The sequence below is a fragment of the Podarcis pityusensis genome, assembly GCF_964106645.2.
Source record: "Podarcis pityusensis genome assembly, chromosome: 1".
NCBI classification, from domain to species: domain Eukaryota; kingdom Metazoa; phylum Chordata; class Lepidosauria; order Squamata; family Lacertidae; genus Podarcis; species Podarcis pityusensis.
The window spans coordinates 93444711-93468928 of NC_138028.1; the positions used below are offsets into that span (position 1 = coordinate 93444711).

Below are 24218 nucleotides of genomic sequence, written 5' to 3' on the forward strand. Positions count from 1 at the left end.
TTTTCTCTGCTTGCTAGTTACCGAGATAGGCCTTTCAGAAGCACATTGAAGGAAGAGCATCACATAGCATGGCCAGAGAAGCAGATGGTTCACAGGACTGTTTGTTAAATTGCACACATGTGCAGCAAGAACTATCTTGCACACTGTGTAATGAAACTGCCACCCACTACCGTCTTCCTATAAAAGGTGAAGAAGTCCATGTACTCACTGTGTGCCAAAGGAGGAAATTACTGAAAAGGTGAAAGATGTCCCAGTTACAGAATTCAGCAGATCTGTGCTACCTCAGAATCTGATCCCTTTTTACAAAGCACTTGGCCCATTATATGGATGTCAGCACTACTTGTTTAAGTGTCAGTGAACTTACACAGAGAAACATTCTCAAAGAGGGGGCCACCCCAAACACCAGGAAAAACACAGCAGGCAAACCTATTAATGTGCAGCAATTATTTATAAATAATTATTCTGGTCTTTGGGGAATGCATGGTTGTTTCCTTCTGGCTGGGATGGTAAATTATTGCTTCTAGACTTTTATGAATTTAATAAATAATAATGCATATTTACACTAGAGGGAGCAATAGCATCGTCACTTACTTATTGCTGCTTAGCTACAAGTCAGTTGCATGGCAACCTTGCAAAGTGGGGGATATATAAAAGAACAATCCAGATTAAATGGTTTGGTCTTTTATGTTGTAAAGTTACCCTAATGATTTATGTTAACTATTAGTAGAGCATATTGTTGAATACAAAGCTGAATGTGCTTTCTATGGAGTACAGTCTTGGCAAACGCTTCTTGATTGGCTGCTCAGAAGATTCTCTCTCCCCTCCCCACCTCTGTAAAGAATTTCTACAAGGGCATTTTGGGTTGTTTTGTGCCCCCCCCCCCGGAATGATTGCAAAGTGGATGTGGTTCAGGGAACCAACCTTTAATGGCAGAGATTTTTAAAGACTGAAGCTGATGAAAATATCAGAGGATGGGTAAGTCAACTTGATCTTTATTTGGGAATGGAGGAAGACTTTGCCCCACATGCTAAGTTCCTGTAGGTAGTCTCTTCCTTAAGGCTGCAATCGTAACCCCACTTACCTGAGAGTAATACCCACTGAATTCAATCAGACGTACTTCTGAGTGGACATGGTGAGAGGATTGCACTGTGAGATAGTTTCTCCTGCTTAACCTCTGTGCTGCATTTTGAAAGTTTCCTCATACAGAGTGACCATATACCAAAGGGGATTTGACTGCCATATATTTCATAGTTATATAGAAGCTGGATTCTTGACGGGTGCCACTTATCTTGCAGAGGTGAGAAGAGCCACAGCTGCTGATACTCTCCTTTTGCCTGATGATTAAAATATAGGAACCTCTTTTTCCACCTTGGCATCTTATCTTCATAGCAGCTCACTGTCCAACGGCCACAGACTCTTAAAGTCTGTTTCTCTGGCACATTTTGGAATCTTTAAAACTTCAGCTATGATGAGTGTTAGAAAATGCTTTAATGTGTTGTAAAGGACCATCTTTCAGAATATCCTAATCTAAACAGAATATCCTAGCTTTAAAAAAAAATGAGCCTGAGGGATAGTTTCTGAGGGCCTGTTACATAGAAACATAAGCTGTTTTATATGCTACCAGATCTGATTATTTGTTCATCACTAGCCCAGTTTTGTCTATTGTGGGTGGCGGAAGTCTGTCACATCACCTGCCACCTAGTTATTTTTTTAATTGGAGGAATTGCCAGGGATTGAATGCAGGACCTTCTGCTAGCAAAGCAGATAGTCTCTTATTGAGCTACAGCCCCTTTGTCCACTGGGCAGTGAGTTGATAAGTGATAAAGTGACCAGACTCTTAACAGTGCAGTCCTGTGCAGGTCTACTCGAAAGTAAGCTCCATTGCACTTCGTGGGATTTGCTCCCATGTAAGTCAAAATAAGAAGGAAATAACCCTCAGTTATGTGGTCAAACCTGTTAATCTGGCCAGCCATTCGTATAATTTTAGTGGATAATTAACACACACTCAAAACAACCTTTTTTATTTTTTAAAAAGTAGCATTGGCTTTTACAAAGTAATCATTTTTACTAGTGTACATTAACACTCGGCAAACTGATGAGCATCTACAAATAATGGTAAGAATTGCTTAGGCAGGTGCTTAATTGGAAGTTGCATGGGTAATGTTTCATATCAGGCAGTTTTAGTCCTAGAATCCACCTGGGCCTTACTAATTTAATCAAGTTACATAAAAAGATGTATAAACTAGCTGTAGTTCTCTGCCTCATGGCGTTGCCCTTTTTCCGAGTGCTGAACAGGCTGTTCATCTGATTGTAAGATTGCTGCGTTCAAACCTGAATAACGTTCTTATAACTTTAAATCTGCCAAGGCAGCCATGACTTCTGCTGCCTGTTCCCATCCTAGATCATTTCCCCCCTCCCCCTACCTCCTTTGAAGCACACCTGGAGTCAGATCGGGTGAAGGGATTGAGATGAAAGGACTGATGAAGGACTGGGGTGGGAGAAGCCACAGCTGCCTTGTCTCCCAGTGTACCAAGAGATTTTAAGGTAAATCTCATTGAGGTAAATGAGCTTTTACTTGGTTGTAGCCTGGCAGCTCAACCTAATTGAAAGAATATTTTTAGAGAACATGGCAAATTCAAATTATATATATAAAAAAATAATATATATACAGACACAGACACACACAGACACACACACACACACACACACACACACACACTGCTAGAGAGTATTTAGCAAGGTAAATTCTTCTTTTGCTCAAAAAGGTGTTTTGGATCCTAGTAACTTGCTTGAAGCTTCACATTTACTAATTTGGCAATCAAGTTATAATGTCCTCATGCTGAATAGCTCTTATCCAATGAGCATGTGTTCCTGGTCATGTTCAGCCAGATTTCTGCTTTTCTTTCAGATTTGTTGTCATTGGAGCCAAAAGCCACATTCCAAGTTATTAGGTATATCCTGTGAAGATCTTGTGCTGTTTAGATTCTGTTGGAAGGTGTTCTTCATTTGCACAGCAATGAATTAATTGGCTCTAATTACTGAAGTAGCAGTCCCTAACCAAAGCTGATTACATCATGAAGGCTGCTTTTGTCTTGAATGATTTAACAAATTAATCATACAGGCAGAAATTCAACTGGTCCTGCTTTCCCCCAGCATTGAGATGCAATGATAGGGAAAGCTGTACCTATTAACCGTCTACAGTATTCTTCCAATTCATTTTTAAGTGGAGTGCATTGCAATAATCTAAATGAGAAGTTCCAAACCAAATAGCCAGATCTGAGAGGAGGGACCAGATTAGGCTGTCAGAAGGTAATTCTTAGGAGAGTGGATAGCAAGTTTAATGTTTGAGTTAAAACAGAAAGGTGTGTATAGACTTAACAGCAGTTCCATGGACTCCTATTAGTGTTTAAACAGGCATCATTACTTACCTAGAAATGCATATGTGGTAAAGTACTGGCATTCCCCTGTATTTAGGCATGGATGTAGAATCTTAATAGGCTACTCACGTTAAAAAATAATTTCCAGAGTAGGAGTTATTTGTTCAACATGTTTTGGCTGAACTAAATGAATCCCACATTCATGGCTACAAACTTTAGTGTTTTACAAAACCTGCTTGCTTGGACAGAGTGGAATGAAAACAAAGTTTATGACATTATGCTGTGTTTTGAAACTGAAAGCTCTGTAAAATCAGCAAAGCTTGCACCCTTCTTCAGCAACCTATATTGGTCCTATTTATATAATCACCTCCTTTATACATCCTAGCCTTTAGAAAAGGCGCAGTAACTACAGACTGCTGATTTTAGAAGTGGTTATTTGCTGTTGTACAAGTAAACAAAAAAAGCACCCTTACGTTACTGAATAAAGCTTTTTAAAAAAATAAAATTATGTTTAAAAGGAGGCATAAGGATTGATAATGGGAATGAATAGCACTCATTAATTCATCTCACTCCCTGAAAAGTTTCCATCAAGTCACTGGAGAGCGTTATAGAATCTGGATTTATGTTGTACCAAAACTCCAGAGTAGATTGTGGGATCTGCCATTAATTTTACAATTCCCTCTATACATCTGCATAAAGGCCTAGTGTGAGAACATAGGAAGTGATCTTAAAATGAGACAGGCTGTCTAACTCAGTATTCTCTAAACCAAAGGCAGCCAATGTGATGCCCTCAAGGTATTGTAAACTACAACTCCTATAATCCCCGACCAATTGGCTTTATTGACTGGAGGCTAATGGGAGTTGTAGTCCAACATGAAGGACACTGCATTGGCTACATGTGATTGAAACAGGTCCGCAGACTTCAAGTAGCATAGATTGAGCTGCATCCCACCACAGGGCTTGAGTAGCAAGAGGCAGTTATGAGAGACTCCAATTGCTTACTAATCGGTGGATCACTTACTGAAGTCCACCCCCTTCTATTTGTGTTGGATATAGTTCTCTTTTTTTCCTTTTCTTCCCTTCCTTCCTTGCTATATAAATTCTACCTGTTCTTGCCCATTTCATTAGGTTGTTTGCTGGGCTTCCTCCAAAAGGAAAATGTGCGGGCAAGTGGTCTGACTGGAGACACTATTTTTTTGGGTGGGGCAGCAGCATTTCCCCCTCACCCATTCAACTAATAATTTGAGCTCACAATGTGTAGCTTGCCACCACCACAAGGGCCTTCCGGTGAGGAACATAGGCTTATATAAAAGTAGATAGGACTTTTGTACTTTTATATCCCTGCCTTGAGGAGAGGCACCATTGTTGGGAGAGAAAGGCAGGATAAAGACTTTTAGAAGAGGGGGGCTTGCAATGTAGGGGTGAGATGAGCTGCAGCTGTTGATATTCTCTCTTCTACACATCTTGTATAAGAATGGGCCATCACTAGATCTAAAGCTTCTGCTGATAGTTCCCCAGGCAGTGGCCCCATGTAAAATTCCATATATAACTAATGCACAGTGATTATTTGCAAAGATTCCTGCTGGTTTAACTTGCATTTTTTTTGCATTGTCGGTTTAGATTTTGAAAATAAATTATAAGCTTAGCAACATTAACTCCATTGGCATTAGGCCAATAAATTTATGCGATTTTCTACTATAGGCACCAGGCTGACCTTCTGGGGAAATTGATAATAAAAAGTAAGAATGGAGTAAGCAATGTGGTGACAAATGTATTCACCCTCCCCTTCATCTAACAATTTCTAGCCTTTCACTGCAGAAGCATGTTAAGAGATTCTACTCTGCACCTATTGCCCTTTCAAAGCTCAAGGTGGCTTGTTCTATGCTTTAGGGAGTTTGTCCCAATTTGCTAGTGCTGAATTTTCAAATAGTAGTTCTTCCTTCCTCTTACTGAATTAGTTCTAAAATGAAATCTCTTTCAACCCACTCCTTTGTATGTTTACATAAGACTTACTTCACTCATTGCCTCAAAATCCAGAATCAGAATGTGGCATTCATTTTCATTTATTCGAATGCATGGTTAAAATATTATTTGCTCATAATTTTTTCCCCTTAAACTGTTCTACACTTTTGTAGTATCAAGACTGTGCTGAAATTTCACCCCCAAAGGAGAGGACTTTCTATTGTCTGAAACCTTCTAAACGTCCTGCTCTGCTACTGTTTCTTCCCCAGGTGTTCTGTCAACCAGTCAGGACTCATTTACAGAATGCAGTGACATAACAGCAGTCCATAACCAGTGAGATTTGGTTATGTGGTGATGTCACTGAGGCCAATCAAGCTCAGACTGCTGTGAAGGGGTGTATCCTTGTTGCTAAGGAACTGGAGTGACGCTCCCTGTATATCTGTGCTACTGTGGAACCACCATAGGGTAGCATAGCAGTGCAGTAAGACGCAGAGTATTGTCCCCAGTTGTCTTGGCAACACAGTTACGCTTGTCTTTCCGGCTATGATGGTTTTATTGCAGCATGGCAAGTCAGGAAGTGTTGGTTATAGGAAGTGTTGGTTATAGGAATGATTCCACATCCTTTAAAATCCCTCTTCCCCATCTTCACTGAAGACACAGGGTGTTTGGGGGGAGCTGCAAAATGCTTGCAAAATATATTTCAGCTGAGCCCTATACTGTATAGCATTGCTTTCTGGTCTTATTTTGGGGACAACTATGGTTTATAGTGGGAAGCAAAAAACATCCTTGGGGGGGCTCCAGAAGGTGTTTTTTATGGGAACATTTTTGTAGTGCCCACATGAGGTCATTGGCATCAAAATCCCAGCCTATATTTTTTGCCCCATTTAATATGGACTTACTCTTTCTGAAGAAATCCAGTAATTTTTAATAAGTGTTAATGATCCATTTGTGATATTTTAGTAACAAATTAAGCCCCTATCTAGAATCAGCCTTAATTTAGGCTCCATGGAACATTTTAATCTGTCCCACCTACACTGACCTGTAATTTAAACTGTTATAATACACCTGACCCATATTTATTTTCCTTATGCAGTATTAGATTTTTCTGGACTTGTCAACTGAGACTAGTACAAGGTTACAAAAGGATAATCTAGTCATTCAGCAAAGTCCTATCACCTTCTAGATTTTCCCCTCTGGTTTTCTCTCTGTAGCAGGCATGTTGTTAAAGAGACTAACCCCTAGCATGTAATGTCCAGAATATTAAAGATTTGTATTTTTTAAAACTTTCTAATTTTAATTGTTGCACAATTTTCTTTTTAGAGTAAGGATGCAGAGATATGTAGCAGCTAAGCAGGTGGTTGTTTGGAAGAGGAGGTCTATGGAAATTTGACGGAAATGGAAAAATTGTGTGTGTGTAAGAGGGAAATCTAACTAATAATGGATATCCTCTTTTGAGGGCCCTTTCAAATAGCTTCCTTAAGGATGTTAGCTGCAACTATGGCAGCAAAACAAGGTAGATGTAATTGAAGCAGTACCTTTATCTTGGAGACTTGAATCTACCATTGCAAATTTTGTATGGTTATCTTTCTTTCTCTTGTGCTGACTCTAGTAGTATGTTTAAAGCAGCATTAATTAGTATTTAAATCATTATTGTAGTCTAGCTTGCAGGTGTCTGGAGCACTGACATATCAGTGTGCTAGTCACCACTGTAAGAATTACATTTAACTGAGAATGTTGATTTCTGGGAACATTTCCACTCCGCCTAATTTTATTTTGCCCACACTGGGTAGCCTGTAGGTGTCAGACAGTATCTGCTGTGGATTTTCAAACAGCAAAACAAATAAGTGTTGCACTGTTCTGGTTCAGTGAAACCACATTGTTGACAATGAATTTTACAAGTTTTCAGGTCATTCTTAATGCAGCTATCTTAAATGCATCAGACAAAGCATTTTTGGAGGGGAGCAATGGCAAAATCTTACCATCTGTACTTCAGCAAATCTGAAGATGTGCTGGGTTTTCGAAACTAACTGCAGCACATAAGTCACTCCTGGATGACCTGTTTACTGAGGATTTGTCCTGATTTGTTTGCACAGGGTTTTATCCAGTGTTAGTCATACTTAGAGTAAGTCTATTGGAATTAATAAACACAACTAACTTAGGTCCATTTATTACAATGGGTCTACTGTAGTAAAATTTAATAGGCTTCAATCCCCAAAGTTTATTGGGAATTTATACAATGTTGGTTGTTTATTGAGCATTCATCCTGCTTTATTGTAGGGAAGTTATGTGACATTGCTTCAAACAGTTTCTATCCCACACTTGTCAGTGCATTTCCTCATCATTTCCCTTGCCACAAAAGCCATTTCAAAGAAGAAGAAGCAGAAGTATGTTTTGCAAGAGCACCAAATCCACTTTAATAACCTAACTTGAATTTACCAGCACACAATTGAACTCCACCCACAAAAAAGCAGTAGTCTTGAAGTATCCATAGCCTTGTTAGAAAGGCATCATCTCTATCACTTTTAGGCCACTAATCTCTAAGATTTCTTTAGGTTGCTTTCACGTGTCCACCCTAAGATACATGTTATTTTCCTGATCATTGTGTATCTTTTAAAACCAATTAATTACACAATTGGTAGACTTGATGCAGTTCGTTCAGTATATCTGCAGACTGAGGTTTTTTGCCCTCTTACTCAAGACTGAAACTTTTTCTTTCTTTTTTTAATTGACACATCTTTTGTAAGGGTGAATTGGAAACCAGGTTTGTATTTATGCCCAGCCATGTGTGAAATTAATGTCCTACAAGCACACTCAAGTGAATGCATGTGGTAATAAAACAGTGTTCACTGTTCAATTTAGTGGTTAAGAAGGATTTTTTTGAATTCTTGCCATACATGCCTATAAATGCAGGACACAATCCAGCCAATCAGAAACTGTGTGACAGGCAGTCTGCTCTCATGCACATTTACTCAGAAGTAAGCACCACTGAATTTAGTTGGACTTACTCTCTCACAGGCATGTTTTGGATTATTATTATAAATAATTAAATTTGTATACCGCCCTTCATCACAAGATCTCAGGGCGGTTCACAAGATAAAAATGCAAGGCAAAAGCACAAATAAATAGTTAAAACCAAAACAACATAACAACACCCCCCCTCCCACAAACACATTTAAAAGCCTATAGAATACTAATTAGCCAAAGGCCTGGTTGAACAGGAACGTTTTCACCTGGCACCTTTATTATATATCTTTAGGTGCCAGGTGAACCTCCTTGAGGAAAACATTCCACAAATGGGGAGCCACTGCAGAAAAAGCTTGTTCTTGTGTTGCCATCCCATGCACAACTACTTGGAAAGGAAAGTAATGGAATTCTGCACTTCCACCTGTGAGCAGGAACAGCCCTACCATTAGACAGAGTGATGTGGTCACCCCAGGCAGCTGAAAGTAGTTAGATGTCATGAAAGGACAGCAAATTGTATTTTTCCATGCAGGGAGAGATGCTTTGGGGATGTATTGGCTGAGGTGTCAAAATAACTTGACCAGCCTTTAGTACTATGTACCTTGATGTGTGTGTGGAGGTGTCATTCCGTGTTCTGCCTCAAGCAACAAAATGTATTGGGCCAGCCCTGCTAGTGTGTAAGCCATGGCAAAGAGAGTAAGATTTAGTTCTAAGAAAACATGCTCATAACTGCATTGATATGAGCCTTGCATTTGTAATCTTGATTAAGTCTCATTGAAATCAATGGGATTTCTGTTGATTGTGAGTAACCTAAGTCCCACTGATTGAATTGGGACTTAGCCAAAGACTGTGATTTGCTGGATCAAAAACAATGAAAGGTCTTGTGGCACCTTAAAGACTCACAAATTTATTATGGCATAAGATTTTCTGGGTTTGAATTCACTTCATCAGATGCATAAAGTATAATCCTCAATTGTGTTTGTAGCTAGCTGCCCGCACTGTCAATCATCTGATGTCACAATGACATCAGATGATGCAGAGGAACATTTTTCCTTTGAAGGAGCAGCTCATTTGAAGAGAAAGATCCTTTGCATTGCCAGCGAGCAATTCAAAGGAAGAAATTCACATCTCAAATATACCGTACATGGTATCTTCCCTGTGTGCAGATGAACACTTTGTTGAGCATCAGTGGTGATATTTCCAGTGAATGGGAATTGGCACAAATAACACATGTTGATAGTGACAAATAACTTGACTTATGTATCAATTTTCTGCCATGACACCTCTGCCTATCCTATTCCAGATGCAGGGGTCCCCCACCCTTGCATGAAAGGGAACGTTCATATTTCTGAAATTGTGCTTGAAGTACTGCTCAGTGCATGCCCTTTATGCTTCAGTAATATTAACAGTAATCAGCAATATTATAGTCGGGACAGAGTGTGAAGGCAAAGAACCAGCCTGCCCACTCTATCTACCATCTTGCTGCATAGTTGGTTCACATTGATTGAATACAAAGATGTCCTTAGTGGAACCCTTGTGCCAGGCTCATCTCTGGATACTTCAGCCAAGTTAGAATGAAACTCTGAAAATGGAGAAATGTTGGTGCAATTTCTGCCTGTTGCTTCCAATGATCTCATGATATATTGGTTCTCTTTGGCATGAAATTGATTTAGAAGAACTTAAAGGGAGTTATCTTACCTTTACACTCCTATACATTTAGTTCAAGGACTTTCTGCTCCAGAAAGCACTCCAGTATTGGGAGACTTTCTCAAGAACATTTAACATGAATTGGCTTACACTTTATGCAAACCTGTGGACCCTTGTTCAAATCCCTGCTCAGAAGAGAGACAACTTGGTTCAACCTACCACACAGGGTTGTTGGGAAGTTGCTGTTGTATGAGGATTTGAACTCCTTGGAGAATGGTGGAATATTAGTGTGAAAAGAAAGTAAATAAACTTGACCTAAGAATATCAGTTCAAAGCATAGCATGTTACTCTGCTTTATAGGCTCTTGGCCCCACTGGTGGGACTTGTCAAAAAAGGTTTAACTGTGATTATGCTATACTGTAATTTGGACAGTTGTCTACTTGGAACTGAGCTCAGGCTTATTTCCCTTAGGCCACTGAACAACTGCTGTTGCGTAATAAAGATTGTCAATCAATCCTACCTTCATCGAAACTAAGCAGAATGAAAGAAGTTGTTATACCATTTCCTGAGACTTTCTGTTCTGTACAGTTGAGGTCCAAATTTACATTTTACAGCTTAATAGAAAAAGCATTTTACAGAAGCTACATATAAATGTCACTCAATGAGCAACACATGTAAAATAAAAATCTAGCTGTACTTTATCAAAGCTCCATTTTGCATTTAGGGTGGGATAATCCTACCCTATCTTGGTTGCATATTTTCAGTAGTATGCTACTTCTCTTGGCGAAAGTGGGTGAGGTTGGCAGTCAGCTGTGTGTGGCACTGTGCAAAACCTGGAGCAAATATACTACCCAGTCTTCTGACTAGGGGCTCATCCACACTCCCCTTTGTCCCATGATTGCTTCAGTTTGTCCCATTATTTCTAGGCATAGTCTGAGAGGTTTTTCTTTTCCCCCACAGCTCCTCTGTAAATCAGTCTATATACATGTTTCATCAACATACTGTGGTTTTTCTGCTTTTGAAATACTGGGGTGTGTCATGGCACCAGGTGTTGCTGAGGTAGTGGGGTACTGCTGTGTCACTGCCACTTATGTGGCTATTGTGGGGTTGAGGCAGGGCAAGATGAGTTTAGGGCTGTGTGAAGCCCTTTAGCACTGCACCAGTGTGCCTGCGAAGCCCTGACCTCACTACTATCCTGCCCTGCCTGGTACCACCCAGGTAAGTGGCAGTGGCACTGTGCTGTGCCACTGCATTCCTGAAATGCTCCAGTTTGCACAAAAGCGGCATTTCAGGAAGGCACATAGTTTACTTATCTATAGATTTTGTTAATCGTTTTTCATCACACTGTGCACCTAAGGCAGGACACAGTATAAATGAAACAATAAAAACCATACAGTTTCTATATGGTAATCCATAAAACAAGGAAGGATAAATGGTGTTCAGGTGCCGATATATATACAAGAGCATCACAAAGATACTGAGAGATTTTTATTTATTTATGCATTTATTTTAAAATGGCAGAACGTGAAATAATATTGGTTTAACCACATATGTATATGCATCAGTATTTATGCATTTATTTTAAAATGGCAGAACGTGAAATAATATTGGTTTAACCACATATGTATATGCATCAGTATTTAAGCATTTATTTTAAAATGGCAGAACGTGAAATAATATTGGTTTAACCACATATGTATATGCATCAGTACAGTAGCTAAGCATGAACAGCAAAGCTCTGTCCATTGCAGGACAAAACTGAATGAAAATGGATGTGAGCAGTTACAGAAAAAGGTCAAAGGGTTCTGAGGAGAAGTGGGATAAACTTGGAAGGGGTGCTATTTACTCGGATGACTGCCTTTGATTCCATGCTCACTGACATGCAGTGGAAGCATGATGGACAAATCCTGAACTTTGACCAAGTTTCTAGAAGTCTCTCATCTATTTCATGTGTTTTGCTTTCTTGGTCCAACATGGCATCTGCCCTTACTTACACCATATTTATTACTAGCTTCCTAGAGAAATTTGATATTATGTAATCACCTTGTTATTTCTCCAGTAAATCTAAAGCATTCATCTATTTATTTATTTTAAAGTATTTATACGTCATCCTTCAAAAACAATCTTACAGCTTCCAGTAAAATATAAAAAACACAGCACAAATAAACAATAATAAAATCTTTATAAAACAACAACGATAAAATCAAATAGCAAGTAAGAGAACAGGCTAAAACCCAAGTATCAACAGTAAAAACACACAAATTAACATGCCTAAGAAAATTTAAAAAAGGCTTTTGCATAGTGCTGGCATGACATCAAAGTAGGTTATTGCAGAAAGTAGGCTTCATTTCCCAAATCTCATATTTGAAGGGAATCCCTCACCATCCAGAATGGCTTTTCCCCCCTTGGCCCTTAAACTGCAATCTGCATCTCTGCTAGGGATATCATGAAACTGTGCCCAAAAGCTTGCCAAGATGCCTCCCTTAGGTGAGGAGGCCTTGTGTCCTGCATTGCCAAGATTCCTTCAGAAAAGCAAGATGTGAAGGAAGGCATCTTCCCTTGTTTCACAAAGCTAGCAGAGTCCAGCTCATGATTACTTAAAGACTTTGCAACACTGGTAGTGCTTTTAAAGACTTATTGTTATGGTTTACTAGTTAGGCCTTACATGTTGCCTCTCACTCTCAAGGACCTATCTGGTACTCTTCTATTCAGTTCTTCTCATAATCTAGCTTGGGAGAACTGTGGAAGGGTTATTTACAGAAACAAACTGTGCTGAATTTAGTGGGATTTACTACCAAGTGTGCATAGGACTGTAGCTTTTCAGCATAATCCTATTGTTTTTATTTGCTCAGAACCAAATTCTTCTGTGTTTGATAGGTCATAACCATCCAATACCTCTCAGAATTGCCAGATCTCTTCATTTCTTGCATGCTGATGTCTTAACTTACTTTGCAAATGTAGCTTATTAAATAAATTATGTGATATATAAAACCTGGCAAGCATGGTGTTCTTGGTAATTACGGTATTTTTCCGTGTCTAAGACTACGTTTCCCCCCCCCCCCCAAAAAAAAAATAATGTCAAAAATTAGGGGGTGTCTTATAGTCTGGGCAATCTCCCCCCATTTTCTTAAATCTGAGTCCCCCAAAATAGGGGGCATCTTATACATGGGGGCGTCTTATAGATGGAAAAATACGGTATGTGCCGCTTAAACCAAGGCCTTCGCAATTGTTTCCATAGAAAGGTATTGATAATTCATCAGGAGTATGTACTGTTATGAAAAAAGTCATTGTTTTTATAGTGCGGCTACCAGTTAGGCAATTGTAAAGGCAATGAAACTGTGGAATAAAAACTGCATGTCTTGGAGGTTTTCCACTGAAGACAATAGAACTACTCAAGAAGTAGATAGTATGGGGATTTTATTGAATTTACTTGTGGAGGATTGCTGATGCTGCAAGAAAACAAAGCCTATTCTTTTTGACCTTTTCATATATATTTATGGTCTTTTTTATTGATACTTCATGTTAAAAGCTGTCACTGAGAGCCATCCTAAGTGCTGCATTTTAGCTTTTTTGACTGATATACCCAAAGTGAAATATACTTGAAACCCTTGCCCTAGAATAGTTAAAAGCACCAGCCCATGAAGGAGATAGACAGATTATACATACTTCTGTTTATTAATTTTATGACTTTGTATTTTGCTCTGCAGCATAAATGCAAACATTTATTATAGTAATTATCGAAAAATAAGTGATTGCTACAAAAGAATATTTCAATAATTTAAGTGCTCATTTGTGAACAACAGCAAAACTGCTGTCCCTACTGAACCCTATTTGTGCTTTTAGAGTGACAAGTGACTACATTCAAGTTGTTGCTGTCAGTGTGAAATAAAGCCATTTTCTGTGCTGGTATTAATGGAGATGAAAATCCTACTCCAAATTGTTAATGTGTTTTCATGTTTGTCCTGAGGTAGTTTGCAATAGTATGGCCCAATTGTCTTTTGACAGTGGTTATGACAGAATTCTTCTAGCAGGGCCAGTACCATACATTTTGCTGCCTGAGATGAAGGACAAGATGGTCCTTCTGCCCAATTCCACACCCGCAATCTGCCTGGACTGGCAGTTGAATCTTACTCTGACACTGCTAATGGGACAATATATTCCACTGTATCTGAGGGCAGCAGACTACCTTAGGAGGTGCAGAGTAGGCTAGCTTATTTGACACAGGAGGTGTGTTGCTCCTTGGGATCTGCCATCTGAGGCAGTTGCTTCACTCTGCCTCATGATAGAGCCAGCCCTGGCTTCTGGTGTCATTAATTCATCATAACTGTTTACATGACCACTATTACTACATGATCCTGGCTTTTGACACTTGAGCTGTACCCACCTTACTTTTGTGATTGTAAGTTGTTTAAAACTGTTCTTAACATTGTGTTTTAATTGTTGCCATGCACCCTGGGACTTTAGGGTGAAGGGCAAGATGATGATGATGATGATGATGATGATGATGATGATAATGATAATAATAATAAATTAATTAGCATCAGTGACACTAAACTTTAAAATGGTTTGTATTGCCAAGCACACTCTCATGGTTTGAAGCCATACAGTTTCACTGGTGGTAGTAACTGCTGTAATTTCAGGGTAATAACTTCCATGTGTGGAAACAGAACACTAATTGTCCTGTGAGTGAGCACATGATTAATAAGAGGAAAAACTGACAATAAGACACTTGACATTCCATGTATATCCCATCTTCCTGCTCAGTAAGTATGTTTCTGGTATTGCCTTCTCAAGGACTTCTCAAGGACTTTCACTTGCAGAACAAGGCTTTCCCTCTTCTCTCCCCACTACACAACCCCTATGTCCCTGAATTTGGCTTTGAGGGCATCAGGAGAATCCCTAGAACCATGGGGGGGGGGAGGAGAGAGGAGGTATTGTTCTGTCTACCAAGTAAGAATGCTTATGCAGATGGAACAATCGGAAGAGCACAATGTTGAATTCCACCTGGAACCTTTGTGACATTGAAAGTAGGGCATTGTTTTTGTTATGCGGGAGACAGCTTATAGTTCTAGTTATAGCTCAGTGCTTTCAGGTTCCCCATAGGCATCTGGTTGCCCAGTGGGAGAATAGGATGCTGGACTAGATGGAACATTGACCTGATCTATTCTAAGGTTCTTCAATGAAAGTTAACTTATAATCAGAAGGAAAGGCTAGCTGCTATTATGTTAACGGGTCGTGTTCTTTGGTAATGCTGAGCATTCAGTGCCTGTTTCTTGCCAAAAGCTCTAGTCACAGTGAACTGGTTTGCACAGTGTTATGTACTGAGTTGAATAGGCATGGTAAAGCAAACTATGGCTTAGTAAGACTGCTCAAACATGTGAGATCTGGGAGAGGAGCTCTCAGCCACTTTTCTCCTCCCTAGTCATTTTTTCTATAGGGCTTTGTAGATCTAAGTCAAGGTTTGGCATAGTGTGCAATCCCAACTAGGCCTTGGGGCTAAGCTCTCTCACCACTAACCATGGTATGTAGCCAAGAACTAGCCTTGCAACAGTAAAAAAGGACCAGGGAAGAACAAAGTGTCTAAGCTCCTCACTGGAGGCATGCACATTTGCATGGTCTCACTAAGCCATAGTTTAACTTACCATGTCATGTGACCCAGGTCAGTGCAATGGAAGAATTGAGTGCCAGGGCAGTCTCACTTTGAACTGGCCTTTGTGTCCCTTGTGTTGGATGGGTGGGATGAGCCCTTGGCAACCCAGGTTAGGCAGATAAAGTGAACAAGGGGGGCAGGTTGTTACCATCAACTGCTCTATGATTCTCTGAAATGGCAATATACAGAGAGGGGAGATGATCAGTTTGAAAAGTGTGCTAGAGACTCTTGCATACTCCTTCCAGCACAGCCAGTTCTATAGACCAAAGCTACACAGGGATTCAAAATAAATAAAGGAATGAATAATTTTGAATCTCATCAGTACTGTGGAATATCCAAATTTAAAAGACAGGTTCACATTGATTTCCAGTAAGCATAGTCAGATTCAGTTAGCTGTAATTCTTACTGCACTTGGGAACCAGCTGTCTCTCACAGTGCAATGCAAACCTTGTTTTATATTTCAATACAAAGCAAGAGAAAAAAGCAGTCTTGAAAAGTTTATTTTGCATCAAATTTGTTCCTTCAATTCCAGATATATAAATATGTCCAGCATATAATGTTTGCCTGTATTATAAATTGTGTGCTGTGTTCCTACAATACCGTCTGCACAGCTTCAGGGCAGAGAGTAGAAATGATGGAGAGCTGTTGGAGGACAGAACCGTGAGGGCCATGTAGTTTGTGATGTGGCCCCTAAGAGAGACTGCTGCTCTCAGGAGGATGCTGTTGATGCCCGGCTAGGGTTGCCATATTTGAAACAGTGAATATCCAGACAGAAAAGTTGTTGAGCTTTTTTATGAGGGTGGGGGAAAGTGCCAAAAGCAGCCCTGCCAGCATGAACTGCCATAAGTCCGGATTTTCGCGGACATTCAGCCAGATAAATGGCAACCCTAGCTGAACAACTTCTGGACATGGAATGGGGGGGGGTACCATCTTGTCCTTTGCCTCAGACAGCCCTCATCAGCTTTCTGTTAAAAACATTCTTGTTTATTAAGAAGTTTGTAATGAAAGAAGGTACTGATGTTATAAATATGAAATTGGGAACTGCTAAATATGTAATAGGATGTAATCCAGATTGGAGGGTGTTGAGGAAGTCTTTTAGCAATGTAAATACACCAAGGAATAAGAAGAAAAAATTCTTCTTTTATTTTGTGTGTTTTTATTGTTGTTAAGTTTTTATGTTGTGTCAAATGTAATGTTTTCTTTCGTGTTTTTGTCTATGTGTTATAAGAGAAAACTAATAATTTTTTTGAAAAGAAAACAAAAACATTCTTGTTTAGACAAGCCTCCCCAGATGCTTAGTAAGTGGAGGTAATTTTAATCTATTTTAAGATCATAATATTTGTATGTTTTAAAGTATGCTTGCGAATTTTTCTTGATTTTAATTTTTTAATCAATTTTTAAACTGCTTTGAGGTTGGTTTTTTTACAGTCAAATGGTGTATAAATTTTATGAAATAATAAATAAATAATGAAGTAATGAAATAGCTAGGAATAGTGTTCTCCACTTGACCTCTGCTCTAATTTCCTTTCTCCTTGGACACTCTGGTCACCCCAGTCTGTGATAGTTTGTTCCTGATACCACCCACTGGGGTTTGCCGCTCCACTCTCATCTCTCATGGGATGCCTTCCAGCTGTCTTTTCTCCTTCCATGCGTTCTCCTTGGTCCAGCTCTGCCTCCATCCTCTGCCCTCTTCACAGCTGCAGCAGTTCAAGAGGTCTGGACTGGGCAGTGAGCTAACTTCCCCAGTATCTTCCATGGATGGGGAAGTAGATCACCACATCATGGTCTGCAGCAATACCCAGCAGTCCTTTACAAGCACATGTGTGACATTCTGATATACCCAGCGCAACCAGATTTATTGCCTCTTAAATCACTCCTTTTTTCATTTGAAGAGCAGTGTTGTGAAGGTTATTGAGATGTTGGTCCAGTAAACGACATTTATCTATCCTTCCAGGTGGTGCCATAAGAAGGGAGAAAACAGACTTCAGCAGGAGGGGTAAAAGGGAAAGGCCAAGTCTAATATATTCAGTATTAAGCAGTAGCTGTGAAAAGGGTTGTGTAGTTGTGCCCATCTTACTTAGGAGGAGGAAGTAGCAGCTGTCATAGCAACTGCGCTTCTTATCCTCCCTGCCAATCCAGATTGAGAGTAATGTGAGGCACAAAGCATTGACCTCACTGAATTGGTTACATTTGCCGTCAATGATGTCATCACAGCGCTAAATCTCAGTAGCTGTTTGGCCTCATGATGTCATCACATTCACATCATTTTCTGTGATTGGCTGGATTGCATTTTGGGGAATAATAAAGCTGGGGTCAGGGGGAAGACACTTTTTTTAAAAAAAAGAATTGAAACAGGTAGTGAACAGTGTGGATGAACTGATGCCAATAAGGTAAAATTTTGGGAGGGGTCTGTCAGGCAGGAAATTTGGGGACCTTTTTACTGTTCTTGCCAAAGTCTCCTGCTGTGCAAAAAATGTTCACCCATGAACATTGAGTGGCACCTTAATTTTAAGATAATTGTTTAAGGTTTTTAATTTTTTATTTATACTTAATCATAACAGGAAATGCACGTGTTTCAAATGAATAAAAGCATGTTGCTTGAAATATGGTGAAGGATGCTGCCTATTATGCCTTTCCTGGATGGCACCTTTACAGTTCACAGTGTCTTTCTTTGCTCTGTTTGCTCCCTCTGCAAGTGGTGAGTGAAGTTCCTTCTGAAGGCACACCTGTTTATATAGAAATGTTTTGGATCAGTAAATATGCTGTCATACCAGATCAGACTATCATTTGTCTATCTAGGATGGGCCACTCTGATTGACAGTGGTCCAAGTAAAGGTCTTTCCTGTCACCTACTAGCCGATCCTTTTATTTAAATTAGAAATGTCAGGAATTGAATATGGGTTCATCTGCATTCAAAGCATGTGCTCTACCAATAAACTATGGCTCTGAAGTGAGGCCTTTGTGCTCATGGGCAGATTTTGCAATGACTGGAGCCCACCAGCAGCCTCAGATATTCCTGGAGTATAACCAGGCAAATGTCAGTGCAGCATAGCCTCTCAGGCTGTACTGCCGAATCAGGAAGATCAGCCAAAGCTGATTGTTATTGTGGAATTCTTGCTTATCTATTTATTTCAATCTTCTTCTTTTCCTGTAAGAACTCAAAGTGACTTGCAATAAAAAAAAAATGCAAATTCATAATACAAAAATGCAACAAAACATTTTTAAAAAGCAATAATAAAAATCGGGCTGATTTGCCATTTTCTATCACTGCTGCAGAAGGAAAGTCTTATAATTGCCATTGTCCTCCAAAGTGCTCCCTATAAGAACCACATCTTGACAAAGTGATGAAAAGTACACAAAGATGTAGTGAGGTGGACTTCCCTGTGGAGGACATTCCACAATGTTGCTGCCATAATTGGGAAGGCCCTGCCCCTTGCATTCACCCACCAAAGCTCAGTTCTCCTGGTACCTGGAGCAGGCTTGACTGGAGAACTCAGGAGACTGGACACAGTGTATGGAGCTAGCTATGTTAAGCAGGCCAGGAACATGACAGAGACTAGAATTAGAATGTTGTTCACATCGGAGGTGATACAGGAACACATGGCAAAACAAGCAACGACTGGAAGTTGGAAAACTAACAGTTTTGTGGCACCTGAAAGACTAAAATTTATTATGACATAAGCTTATAGCTTCTGACTGTAAATCTTGTTCTCATAAGGCAAATGTGTGTGGGGGGGGAGCTTTTATGAGAATTCAGAATATGCTAATTAAGAGGAGGGGAGCATTTATTGGGGAAGGCTATTTATTTATTAGGGAGAGTGCTGTTGCACACATGTACTGCTTGTGGTCTTCCAATAGGCGTCTGGTTGGAGCAAAAAGCTGCACTAGATGAGCCTTTGGTCTGTTCCAGCAAGGTTATTCCTACATTCTTAATTACCTCTAATTTATCGCTCAGCAGCATCTACGTACATGGCACTTTACAAAGTAGCATAAGCAAAATTAGCCAGTCCCTTGCTCACCAGCAGCTTACATTCTCGATTTCAACAGAGGGAGGAGGGAAGGGGGTAGTTTAGAGGGGGTATATCACCCCAGTCTTGTCTTTTGATCATGTCTTTACAATGGTTCTCCACAACAGCCAGTCATGCTACCAACCACTGGTTGGATTCTCTTCTCCAGACAACAGTTTTTGAGATAAGAAAGGTGTGTCCGACTCTACAGCCAGGCCAACTGTTACTAAATAGTACAAGGCAGTTTGGATACTGCTGCAAGAAGCAAATGTTTGATCCCATCTCACAACCTCTAAACCTTTCTGTGATGTCTAAATATTTTTGTGGGGGTGGGTGGGTGTTATACTTCTGAAGCCATTGTAATAAATACTGCTAGACGCTCCAGCTGGGTACAAATACCTGACAACCCCTGAAGGTATCCAAGTGCTATAGAAATCTAACAGTAGATTTTTTACAATGGCACACGTTACTGACCTGAACGGAGCAAGATTAGCATAAAACACAGAAAAACCAGAGTCTGTTATGATGTTACACTATCCAGTGTCACTCCGTCCTGCGTAAATATGTATGTATCTTTCCAACTAGTACTTATATGGAGTCTTTTGGGACAGAGCACTTATACTTCCAAGTGCTTCCATCATGTAATCCTGGCCTGGCTGAGCTACAGAGGCACCTTCCCCCACCCTCATAAAAATATTGATCTCCACTGTCTAAACGCATCATCTTGGGAGCCTTTAGGAGGCAGAAATTCACTCACTTGATATAGAAAGGGAAGGAAGTGACTGGAAATGGGCAGAACAAGTGATGCAGAGTGTTGATGCCACAGGCAGCTCTTCTTATGAATTCTAAGCTGCAAAGCTTGGAAGTATCCTTTGGGGGGGGGGAGTGACTTGTTGGAAACATGGTATTTTCTCTCCCTTTCTCTTTCCACTTCCTCTCTCACACAAACCTTTGCGGGCATCTTTAGAAATGGAACTTCAGGTCCTATTCTGGAAACTGTCAAGCCCCCTAATTATTGTTTGGAAACCAACTGATACAACAGTCTGCAACAATTACCAAAGTGACGTCTGTGGAGCCGCTCTCCTGCCGCCTCCCTCCACCTCTCGCTCTCTGAAATTCAACAGGAGCCAGTTCCCTGCCCTTTTCTTAGCTAGACACCCCCTCCCGTCTCTCTCCCTGGCTGCCCACCGTGGATTTCCTTGCACACCTGAACGTTGCCCAGCTCCTACACCCTCTTGTTTGCTTGTGTTACTCTTCCGGTTAAGTAGGAAAGGATTTTAATTGCTGCTTCTATAATGAGAGGGCAAGCGGAGGTGAATCATCAGAGGATGGAAAGGGTGGCGAGGGGGAGAGGAGCTTAGGTGGGCTAAAGAAAGAAAGAGAAGGAAAGGCAGGCTGCGATGACAGGGAAGGTGGCCCGAGCGAACTAAGGGGATTGAGGCGAGGGGAAGAGAGAGAGGAAGCCCCTTTGATCTTCGCCCAGGGCACTTCCCCTCTCCCTCAAGCGCACGCGACCCTCTCTTTCCCTTTACGCGGCTCGTCGCCTCCCAGCTTTTCCTGCCTCCTTTCAGGAAGTCCTGCCAAAGCTGCTTTGCAACAATGAGGATTAAAAAAAGAGATGGGGGTGTTGTCGTGCGGGGGGACGGGTGGGTGGTAGCGGTGGCGCCCGGGGAAAACTGAGCTGTCATCTCTGTGTATATCCCTACCTCGGGTGGGTGGGTTTTTGTTTGTTTAGCTGGGTGGGTGGGGGGAGAGTATCACGCGTGGAACAAATAGGAGAAGGGGGATCGCCGGCAAAAGCTGAGGAGGAGGAGGAGGAGGTGGTGGTGGTGGGTGGGGGAGAGAGAGAGAGAACGATCAGAGAGCAGGTCTGAACAATAGAGAGGAGAGGGGGCGGGCGCAGCGTGAGGCGCTACTGCTGTGTGTGTGTGTGTGTGTGTGTGTGTGTGTGTGTGTACACGCCTTTGGGGTAAGAAGAAGAGGCGGAGGAGGCGGGGACCCCCCCCCCCGAGGACAGGCAGGAGTAGCCGAAGATCCCAGCAGACCCCCTGGCAGGGATGGGGCTCGCCTGGGCTGGCGGCTGCTGAAGGCTCCTCCATCCCTCCCCTCCCTGCTTTCTCTTCCCTACACGCCCTCCCTCCCCTCCCTCCTCCTGGCCTGTGTGTATGTGTGTGTGTGTGTGTCTCCTCTCTCTCTCTCGCCCCTCTCCTCTCCTCCTCCTCCTCCCCAACTCACTGGATGTTACCCAGCCGCCGGGATCGTTGCTGCTGCTGCTGCCGTGCCTGCTGCTGCTGCTGCTGCTGAGCCCCCTGCTTCTCTTCCCCGAGCCCAGCCATGAACCCCGCCGAGGGGGCAGCGGAGGAAGGGGCAGTTCCCGATTCCGAGGTGGATGCCTTTTTCCGAACAGGTAAAGAGCAAAGGGGCGGCGGCGGCTGGTTGGGGAGACAGGCTGGGCTGCCAGCGCCCCGGCGAGACCTGGAGGCGAGATTTGGTGATGTGTGTGGTGTGTTTATATCTCGGGTGATGGTTTACGTTGCGGAGCGTGTGATGTTGGATTCCCTTTGTTTTGAGAGAAGCAGGGGGAGGGTATTTTTTTGGGGGGGAGGGCTCCCCTAAGGAAATGGATCCCCAATTGATTCCCCCCCCCCGGATTTATTGCCTCGTCTTCCGCCCTACATTGTCCTCCCACACCAGTAATTATTGGACAAAAATAAAAACCCACCACCACAAACCAAACCCACTTATCGTCTCCTCTGTATATCCCAACCCCCTCTGCCCTCCCCCCGCCGCTCCTCTGGCACGACAGACACTTTCGAAGGAGAAGCCGCCGTCTCCAGGCACAACGATGCTTTTTGTGCGCTGGGCTTTGGGTTGTTTCCACGGATCTGGAAGGGGGGAAGGGGGCAAACTGTTGGCTGTCAGTCCGTTGTACGAGGCAAAGCAGACTGATGTTTCGCTCTCCGTTCTGCTGGTTTCATCCCATATGGATGAAACCTATATATGTTGAGTTTCCTGGGCTTCATGGCTAGTGGTTCATCAGTATTATACAGCATATAACCCACAATGCTGCGTTTCGCTTTTCGCACAGGAACGGGGCGATCTTCGATCACTTTTGGGAAACCTGAGAGCAGGCTTGGTTGCAACCCATCCACTACACGCACACACCCCTCCAGATCGCCCGCTGTACTTCAGGCTCTTTAAAGCATCACGAAATCTTCCCCAACCTACAGCCTTAAGTCAAACGAGGGGCTGAATGATGGTGTGTGCCTGTTGTGTAGACTAGGAGAGATGCTGGCTTCTTAAATACGCCTTTTAAGCTTGGCTGGTGTACAGGTTGGGTCTGGCGATGGAGCCAGAGGCTTAGATATTAGCCATCTTTGAGCTGCTGCCTCAATCTATGTTACCTCGCTGGATGAGTAAGGAGAGTGAGGATCGTGGGTGGGGAGGAGAGTATTCAGGGACCATGATTAGTTATTGTGGAACCTATTTGACCCCCCTCTCCACCTCCCTATTCTGCAGGTAACAAATCTGTGCTTTTAGTCGAGATGGCATGTTTGAAATTGCACCAAGATCCCTATTTTTGTTAGCATATCTTAGTGCTTTGTGTCTCCCTTTGATTATCTCTGATGAAATCTTTGCATAAACCCCCTCCTTGGCTCCTGGCTCCGCTTGTGCACTGTGTTAGCCAACCAACCTGTGTGTGTAGCTGTGGGTGTTTGCATTCATATGTGCCCTGAAGACCTCACTGGTGTGGATTTTTGGTTTTCAGCAAGGTATAGGCTTTCCTGCTGTGAACTTTCCAGGCAAAGTCTTTCAGTAGGTGATTTTAGAGGGCATGTCACGATGTAATTCAGTGTCCTGGGGATTGGTGTTTGCTCTCTGGTTTCAGGGGAGGGTACTAACATAACAGCAGAAGTTTGAATACAAGCAGCTGCGCCTACATCAGAAGAGAGCATGATGGGGGAGGGGGGGTTGTGAAACTTGCATGTACACAGGAGAGCCCTATATGTTTGGTCTTAAATTCTGTTCTTAGCTCTGATGAAAGTATAAGAAAAAACCCCCACCTCACAGTCCTCCAGTGTTTTCCAATTCCACTAGCAGAACTTCCATGGGGAGGGGGAGAATTACAGGCGACTTGGCAGAGCCTTAATTAAGGATAGTAAAGGATTAAATGCTCCCTTTAGATGGAGGCTTGACCCTTCCAGACTGAGGCTGCTTTTTACTCCTGCAACTACAGCTGCTTTGCTTTTCCAGCTGCCTCTCTCTCCTGCTTTGGTTCAGCCCTGATCATCAGTCACGCGGAGTGTTCCTCCAGCCACAGCAGAACAATCGCATCATCGCCCAAACTTTTCAAGAAGTTTATTCCTGCAGATCCATGACAGGCCCCCTGGCTGCCCTCCATGGAAGGCTGCACCCCATTTATGTGAATATGCTTTGATCTCAGAGGATAAGTATAATAAGGTCTGGCTGTGTGTATATCTCAGGAGCCACACGGTGCTGATGGATATTTGCCTGTTGATACCTTAAGAAGGCTACAAGCAAAGCAATTATAGATTTCTCATAGCCCTCTGGTGTGCAAGTGCCTTTGGGCTGTGCATGGTTTAATGGACGCTA

The 24218-nt window shown here is 41.9% G+C and overlaps 1 protein-coding gene across 14 annotated transcripts in view; it reads left to right on the plus strand.

The window, feature by feature from the left end:
- Positions 1-678: 678 nt before the first annotated feature.
- KALRN (kalirin RhoGEF kinase) overlaps positions 679-24218 on the plus strand; it is a 509101-nt gene continuing 485561 nt past the window's right edge. For 4 of the 14 annotated variants that reach the window (XM_081004642.1, XM_081004657.1, XM_081004658.1 and 1 more), the window contains exon 1: positions 699-975. In XM_081004642.1, the coding sequence (XP_080860768.1) occupies positions 972-975 (4 nt within the window). In that variant the 5' untranslated portion in view covers positions 699-971. Of the gene's footprint in view, positions 976-21779; positions 22012-24218 lie in introns of those variants that run through there. The other 10 variants (XM_081004655.1, XM_081004661.1, XM_081004662.1 and 7 more) reach the window with 5 other exon arrangements.